The sequence below is a fragment of the Taudactylus pleione genome, unplaced genomic scaffold (genome assembly GCF_031769625.1).
Source record: "Taudactylus pleione unplaced genomic scaffold, aTauple2 ptg000329l, whole genome shotgun sequence".
NCBI lineage: Eukaryota > Metazoa > Chordata > Amphibia > Anura > Myobatrachidae > Taudactylus > Taudactylus pleione.
The window spans coordinates 11,514,176-11,523,354 of record NW_028284730.1 but is presented as its reverse complement, the minus strand read 5'-3'; the positions used below and the strand labels follow the sequence as shown (position 1 = coordinate 11,523,354).

Below are 9,179 nucleotides of genomic sequence, written 5' to 3'. Positions count from 1 at the left end.
ATTTTTTACAATTTTAGATTTTTATTGAATTTATAAAGCATAAGATGGGGATTGGGGTTCAGAAATAAAAACAAGAGGGTGGGGAACAGGGAGGATACACACAATTGAGGTATACATGTATACATTAAATCAGATTGAAGTAGGGATGAGCGGGTTCGGATTTCTGAAATTCGAACCCCCCGATCCCATCCGAGCCGGGAACCGAGTCAGGCTCGGGTTTTCCCGCCTGACTCGGACATGAAATCGAGGCAAAACGTCATCATCCCGCTGTCGGATCTCGCGGGTTTTGGATTCTATAAAAGGTCCCTCCGTCGGCGCCATTTTTTACTTCGGCTGTGGACAGTGAAGAGGGAGGGTGGGATGTAGGACTGGCTGGGCTGTGCTGCTGTTGTCCATAGGGGCTGTGTCCACTCCAAAGTCCATAGGGGTTGGCTGGGCTGTGTTATGCAGTGTCCCATAAAGGCTGTAGTCCTAAAGGGGTGCTGTAGTGTTGTCCAGGGGGTGCTCTGTCCATCAGGGGTGCTCCCCCCAAGTGCAAAAATAACAATTCTTTTTTTTCTGTTTGTGTGCGCTGTAGCCACACTTGCAACAACAAAGTAGCAGCGCCAAGCGTGCGCCTGTGTCATAAGTCAAGGTCCGGCTGGCTCGTCTGTTGAAAGGTGGTGTAACCCCAAAGTGCTTCAAAAAATAAAAAATGTCTTTTTTTCTGTGTTTGTGACTTGTGTGCGCATTAGCCACACGTGCATCAACAAAGTAGCAGCACCAAGCGTGTGCCTGTGTCATAAATCAAGGGCAGGCTGTCTCATCTGTTGAAGGGTGGTGTAACCCCCAAAGCGGCGAAAAAACCCCCCAAATAATACATTTCTGTGTTTGTGACTTGTGTGCAGTGTCCCATAAAGGCTGCAGTCCTAAAGAGGTGCTGTAGTGTTGTCCTGGGGGTGCTCTGTCCATCAGGGGTGCTCCCCCCAAGTGCAAAAAAACAATATTTTTTTTTCTGTTTGTGTGCGCTGTAGCCGTACATGCATCAACAAAGCAGCAGCGCCAAGCGTGCGCCTGTGTGACAAATCAATGGCAGGCTGTCTCATCTGTTGAAGGGTGGTGTAATCCCAAAGTACTCCAAAAAAAAATAAAAAATGTTTTTCTGTGTTTGTGACTTGTGTGCGCATTAGCCGCACGTGCATCAACAAAGTAGCAGCGCCAAGCGTGAGCCTGTGTCATAAGTCAAGGGCCGGCTGGCTCGTCTGGTGAAGGGTGGTGTAACCCCAAAGTGCTCCAAAAAATAAAAAATATTTTTTTTTCTGTGTTTGTGACTTGCAAAGCGCATTAGCCGCACGTGCATCAACAAAGTAGCAGCGCCAAGCGTGCGCCTGTGTCATAAATCAAGGGCCGGCTGGATCGTCTGTTGAAGGGTGGTGTAACCCCCAAAGTGCCTGAAAAAATAAATAAATCTTTTTCTGTGTTTGTGTGCGCCTTAGCCGCACGTGCATCAATATCACATAAATGGAGGCCAAAAATTTGTCCGATAAAAATAAATAGGAAAAGTTCAAGAACCCCTTCCTCCTAGTGCTGAAGCTGCTGCCACTAGTCATGACATAGACACTGAAATGCCATCAACGTTGCCTGCCAAGGCTGATTTTATATGCCCCAATGTCATAGTAGAGGGCATATAAAATCCCAAATGGCAAAGTTCAGGAAAATGACCTTAAAAAATGTATTTAAATCGTCTGAGGAGAAACGCAAACTTGCCAATATGCCATTTACGACACGGAGTGGCAAGGAACGGCTACGGTCCTCCCTTATGTTCATGACTAGTGGTTCAGCTTCACATGACGATGGAAGCCCTCCTCCCACTACAAAAATCAAACGAGTTAAGCTGGCAAAAGCACAGCAAAGAACTGTGCTTTCTAATTCTAAGAAGATATCACAAATCCCCATGGAGAGTCCAAGTATGGCGACAGTTGTGATGCCTGCCCTTCCCAACACTGGACGGGAAGAGGTGGCTCCTTCCACCATTTGCATGCCCTCTGCAAGTGCTGGAGGGAGCACCCACAGTCCACTTGCTGATATTCAAATTGAAGATGTCACTGTTGAAGTACAACAGGATGAGGATATTGGTGTAACTGGTGCGGAGGAGGAAGTTGGCAAGGAGGATTCTGATGGTGAGGTGGTTTGTTTAAATCAGGCACCGGGGGAGACAGTTGTTGTCCGTGGGATGAAAAAGCCCATTACGGTCATTCCTGGGCAGAAGACCAAACATTCCACCTCTTTGGTCTGGAAATATTTTTATCCAAATCCGGACAACAACTGTCTTGCCATATGTACCATATGTAAAAGGTGAAATAAGTAGGGGTAGGGATGTTAACCACCTTATACATCACCTGCAGCGCGTTCATAAAAAGTTACTGTCAAGTTCAGAAACTGTGGCTAAGACCATAAGCAGTCCAGGGACACCTACATCCCTTTTTCCTGTTGTATCCAAGTGCCTGCAAACCACACCGTCAACTCCCCTCCTCAGTCAGGATTGGAAGTAGTCCTGCAGGTCATGTCACTGGCATGACTGACTCTCCTATCCAGGATTCCTCGGGAGGATCCTGCATTGCTGCGCCAACTGCTGCCGCTGCTGCTGTTGCTGCTGGGAGTCGTTCATCATCCCAGAGAGGAAGTAGGAACACCACTACTTCTTTTACTAAGCAATTGACCCTCCAACAGTCCTTAGCGAGGAGGATGAAGTATGACAGCAGTCATCCTGAAGCAAAGCGGATAACTGAGGCCTTGACAGCTATGTTGGTGTTAGACGTGCATCCGGTATCCGCCATTAGTGCAGTGGGATTGAGACAATTGATGGAGGTAGTGTGTCCCCAGTACCAAATCCCATCTAGATTCCACTTCACTAGGCAGGCGATACCGAGAATGTACAGAGACGTCAGAAAAAGTGTCCGCAGTGTCCTAAAAAATGCAGTTGTACCCAATGTCCACTTAACCACGAACATGTGGACATGTGGAACAGGGCAGACTAAGGACTATATGACTGTGACAGCCCACTGGGTAGATGTATTGCCTTATGCAGCAACAAGAGCAGCGTCACCAGTAGCAGCATCTCAGAAACGCCAGCTCGTTCAAAGGCAGGCTACGCTGTGTATCACCGGTTTCAGTAAGAGGCACGCCGCCGACAACCTCTTAGAGAAACTGAGGGAAATCATCGCCCAATGGCTTACCCCACTTAGACTCTCCTGGGGATTTGTGATATCTGACAACGCCACCAATATTGTTCGGGCATTACATCTGGGCAAATTCCAGCACGTCCCATGTTTTGGTCACACAATAAATTTGGTGGTGAAGAAATTTTGGAAAAACGACAGGGGCCGAAGACTGGAGGGCCGTCACCTGGTTGTATTTCAGTCAGCACTGATCGCAGAGTTGCGGCTGGGTAGGGTCTACCTCAAGCGCTGCGTACAGCTCCGATGGCTCTCGATGTTACCGATTAATCATACACTTCCTGGAGATGACGTATGTTAAGAAAGGAAAGTGGGCGTCTTTATACACCTGCGTTTGCTCACTGCCGTCGCTCTCTAATACATAGAGGGCATCCTTTCGTCACACAGTATGACAATGTGTCCCATTATGTAACGGTCATTATTAGGCAAATCTCTGTGATACACGTAAAACAGGATCAGTAATGGGTGGGTAATAGGAATACTGAGAACTTTGGAAATAAGAGCAAATACCATTGACCAAAGATTGGATATAGCTAGACAGCACCAGAATATATGCAATAGGGAGCCAACATAACCGCAATTACGTCAGCATAAATTGGAGTGTGATGGCCATATTGTGTGCAATAAGTCAGCTTCCCATTTCAATAGTGATGTTCATTTTAAAAATTCTGGAGGATTGACCATGAGGTTATACTACCCTTACTAACTGCTTTATGTAATTTGTCGTAGAGATATTTAGGGAGAGTCAACACTGTATGTGGGGATTGTGTTATATTAAATAACCAGTGTCTAAGTTGTAGATATTTGTAAAAGTCCCTAGAAGATAGGGAATACTGCGTTTGAATTTGAGAGTATGGCAGCAAAATACCCGATGACGTAACCTCAGCTACAGTGCGCACTCCCCGAGCAAGCCAAGATGCAAATGATAAGTTCGGAATCGGAGAGCTATACCTTCAAGAGAGAAGTGACTGGAAGGGAAGGGAAATCCACTGATCTAGATGCCAATTCGAGCCATGCTTTACTGGTAGCTAGAACCACAGCTGACCTTACAAATAAATATAAATTAATGGATCTAACTATCGGTTGAGGGGAGTGGGGAGACCATGCCACGTTCCAAAAGGACCTACGTTTTAGGGTTCTCTTTAACAAACACACGCCTCAATTTGAGAGCGTAAGATTGCAAGTTGGTAGCAATGTAGATCCGGATATGCCAAGCTTCCCTCTAGTTTTGGGAGGGACAAGGTTTTCCTTGCTAGTCTGGGTTTCTTGCCTTTCTGCATATATTTGATAAAAGCCGTATGAAATTTATTCAATAAGAACTTTGGTACTATTATAGGTATGGTTCTGAATTTTGGGTAGTAGGACCAGTGTCAATGCAACAATGCGACTCAAACATAAAACATTCTGCATCATCCAGTCTGACATCAATAAATAAATCTTACTTAAAAGAGGGGAGTAGTTGGCCATTGTTACATCTTTTATTTTAGGGGTTAATTGTATCCCCAGATATCTAAGGCTTCCATCCTGCCAGGTGTAGGAATATTCTGAACAAAAAGACCGCAGCAGGGCTGTTGGGAAGTTAACAGGAAGGGCTTCTGTTTTAGATCTATTTAATTTATAGTGAAATACCTTAGAATAATCCTCCAAAACCAAATGTAAATGTGGTAGAGATGAGCTTGGATCAGTGAGAGTTAAGAGAATGTCATCTGCAAACAAATTTTATACGTCCGTCCATAAAGAACAGGTCCTCGAATAGAGGTTCTTGTTCTAATGACTTCGGCTAAGGGATCAATAGCCAGCGCGAAGACCAATGGGGATAAGAGGCAGCCTTGGCATGTGCCATTTGTTATTTGAAAAATGGGGGACAGCTTGCCATTTACAAAGACTCTGGCCGATGGATCAAAATACAAAGCAAAGATTGTGTTTAGAGTACTACCTCTTATTCCAAACTTACGCAGGATGGCGTGGAGGCATCCCCAATGAAGTCTATGAAAATTGGCCGAGAAACGCGTCAGATGTTTCTTGCTGAATCCCGGACCAAGAGAGCACCCAATTGGCTATACAGCTATTGCCAGCTGAACCCACTCGCTCTGCTCCAGCGAGCATACAGACGGACACGCCGCTGTCTCCTTTCAGCTGTTGGGACTTCACATACGGAGACGCCACTCTACCTTCATCTCTGGTCATCCGCCCTGGTGGGCTCGCAGTGGGCAGCGCAACTCTCCTATCCAAGCGGCAGAGAATCTACACACCGCCAAAGCCTTTGGGAGGCAGGACAGACGCCACCCAGCTGTATCTGCCGGGACGCCGGAAAACAGCTCCATCATACATAGGTGATAAAGTCTTCTACTGCTGCCTGACAACCATTACAAGCTCCCTGGCTTTTCCTGTTATATATGCTTTGAGTTACCATTCATTACTCATTAAGCTGGAGTGAGACTATGCATGCAGGATTCTTTCCCAAACACTACAACTCAATCTACTAACGCTTTTTGAGCTGGATGTGGAATGTATGAGATGCTTTTCTGCTAATCTGCTTTCTGCTAATCATATACTCATTTAATAGCTGCCAATCGTATGCAGCTTTTTGCTATATTGTGTGATTATTTTTAGATCATTTAAGGTGTCTCTCACAATAATAGGTCTTGGATTCATCAATTTATACTGTATTTTATGATTGTACTGAAAGTTTTTATATTTTTGTCTTGTGTTAGTGACGAATAAATACTTTACCTCTGTCCAGCGCTCTCCATTTTTCTTCATCTTTAAGTCTATGAAATGCCTTCTCCGTGTCCAACGACAGCAACAAAAGAGGCTGTTCAGGTGCAGAGAAGGCATCAAGAATATCAATGACCCTCCTCGTGTTACCCAGGGATTGTCGACTCTGAACGAAGCCCACCTAGTCCTGATGGATAAGGGAGGGAAGTAGAGGATTAAGTCCATTCGCTATGAGTTTTGCATACATTTTCACATCTGTGATGAGAAGGGAGGTTGGTTGATAATTAGCTAATAACGTAGAGATTTTTTTTCCCGGTTTGGGAAATGCAACTTTTCTCGCCTCTAGCATTTCTTTAGGGAAGGAACCACAGGATGAGGCTTCGTTAAAAACCTGAACCAGAATCAGGGTTAGGGTATCCTTGAAACATTTATAAAAGTTATTGGTGTATCCATCAGGACCAGGGGCCTTATCTGTTGGAAGAGAGTCAATGACTGTCTCTATTTCTTCCCAAGACCACGGGCGCTCAAGACAGTGGAGTGTATCGACATCTAGTGAAGGTAAATTGATATCTTTTAAGAACTCATCTATCCCTGCCAGTGTCGGCTGTGGGACCATAGAATCATCCTCCATATTATACCATTTGGAATAGTAGGTCGCAAAAGCATTAGCAATATCTGAGGGATCTGATACCTTAGTACCTTTCAAATTGGTAATCACTCTCATACTATCTTTTGCCAGTTTCCCTTCCTCTCAATTTTTTTGCAAGTAGATGACCTGCCCAGGGCCGGATTAACAATGGGGCGGGTGGAGCTACAGCTGTAGATGGCAAATGCTCCCGCACTCAAGCTCTAAAAATATTGTATTTTCGGAACTTGATGAATTCTCTCCCCGTACTAATGTATGGGGACAGCGGGCCATTCCGCAAGAGGAAGGTAAGTAGGAGATATCTGTGATATCTCCTGCTCTACCTTCTTGATGAATTACCTGAATGCTTAATTTCTACAATTGCAGATGAAAATGTTCATTTTCACCTGCTTTTGTAGAAATGATGTGATGATGAATAGAACCCCAAAGGAGCTATATGGGGCCACCTCTGAAGACGGCACATTGGGGTATGTGGAGGAAGCCACTGACCTCCATTGCTCCATTTGGAACTGAAACAACATTACAATTCACAAAAAAATAGCGTCACCCAGAAATATTCTGGAGACCCCGACGTCTGATAACTTGTTACTTTCCAACAAGCATTTGCACCAGCCCTATTCTGCCTACAAAAGATCCATCTGAAATCGCTGGATATTTGCGTACTCGTTCCTCTGAATAGGCTTCTATTCTGTCTACACACCCTCAACATTGCCACAGCAAACTTAGGCTAAGTGCTAGCGGCGACCCCTGATACTGCCCGGAGAGTTACACCTATTTAGCTGCCACTGTGGAGATCCGGGTGGGTTATGTGCTACTCCCAATAGCCTGCTAATCCGCTGAGATGTGTAATGTCTGCCCTCGGATGCATGTGCAGTGAGAAATATTGCAGATACGGCCCCTCTGCAGATGATTTACGCCTCTTTGTGCACCAAGGCATACTCCTAGTTTGATGAGGGGTGTGAGTAGAAGGCAATAATGCACTTTGATGACAAATGGCTGCACCAAACTGGTGCTAAAGTGCAGAACGTTTGCATTTGCAATGCTTACACGTACAGTTTGTAAAAGCCGTCCATCGCTAAACTATATAGATGAACATGTTGCAAACAGACAGATGTTTATATATAGACACACCGAGATACACACTAAGTTATGACAGGGTAGATTTCACAGCGGAAGCGTGTACAAGGGAGGGAGGAACTGAGAGGAAGAGAGAACCAACCTGCTGAAGAAAAAAATACTACAAGGAAGAGGAAGATAATGGGAGAGAGAACGCACAAAAAGAGACTGCAAGAGAAAGGAGAGAGCGAAACAAAGAGACAGGCACTGTGAAGTTGAATGAGGGCAAAAAGTTTTACAAAAAGAAAAAAAAAATCTTCTATAAGATCCGGGAGATAGATGCTCACTAGATTGAGTACAGGCAGAAATAGTGAGGGAGGAGAGTGCAGTGGTCATTAAGAGTGTGGCAAAATTCGTAAGGGGACAGTAATGATGAGCAGGGGCAGTTTTAGTGGAAGAGGGATCTTAAAATATAATTTTGTAAAAGAGAATTAGGAGGTCAGAGAGCATTTCTAGTGGACAGTGCTGGGTGTGGAGAGACGGTTACTGCAGGAAGGAGAAAGAGTGCAACAGAAGACGAGAGTGTCAGGAGATACTGTGGGTGGGGGTCAGAGTGCTATTAGGTAAGAACGTAGATAGGAGTAGGTCATGGAAGTGGGTTTAGTGAAACAGGGACCACTGTACTTGCAACATCAGCAGCGATTTGGAAAGGTGAGTGTAACACAAAGCCTGATATATTCATTTTACAGACTTATTTCACTTTTGCACATGTCCCTGTTGTTTTGTCATGTGACTGGTTTTGTGACTCTTGCACAACTCTGTGCGGCTTTCTATGGCAATGTGACAGCTTTTACAAAAGGTCAGATGTTTGCTCCAGGTGATGTGGGGATAAAAGACATACTGTATCTAGTGATCTTGTGATCATTTGTGGCTTACTGTGCAAATATTAACATGATCTCCAAAGGATGAGCCTAGGGGCTCTATTCATTATGTTCATTATCGGGACCCCGATAATTAACATACTAACTCGACGTGAGTACAGAAAATCATCTGTCTCCCCGAAGTGCTTCACTGTGAATCTTTTCACTGCTCCTTGCAGAGCAATGACACTAGTGCGCCTGCATAACCTACAGGTCACGCATGCACACAAAAGCCCCGGCGTCCTGCGGAAGAAGCCAGACAGGGGCGGATCTTTGCAACCCAGGATTCATTGCTATAGGGAAGGAGCAGAGTTAGCGGCGAGTCCGGGAGTAAATGCCATCTAAAGATGGCGAGTGCTTCTGCAGTAAAGCTCCGAAAATATTGTATTTTAGAAATTGCTGAATTCTGTCCCCATACTAATGTATGGGGACAATGGGCCATTCCGGGAGAGAAAGGTAACCAGGAGATATCTGTGATACTAATGTATGGGGACAATGGGCCATTCTGGGAGAGAAAGGTAACCAGGAGATATCTGTGATACTAGTGTATGGGGACAATGGGCCATTTCGGGAGAGAAAGGTAACCAGGAGATATCTGTGATACTAGTATATGGGGACAGCGGG

General features: G+C 45.0%; 1 protein-coding gene across 1 annotated transcript in view; it reads left to right on the top strand.

Moving 5' to 3' along the window:
* Window positions 1-7,851: 7,851 nt before the first annotated feature.
* DOK2 (docking protein 2) overlaps window positions 7,852-9,179 on the top strand; it is a 41,664-nt gene continuing 40,336 nt past the window's right edge. The window contains exon 1 of the mRNA XM_088443252.1: window positions 7,852-8,346. Within this exon, the coding sequence (XP_088299378.1) occupies window positions 8,284-8,346 (63 nt within the window). The 5' untranslated portion in view covers window positions 7,852-8,283. The remainder of the gene's footprint in view (window positions 8,347-9,179) is intronic.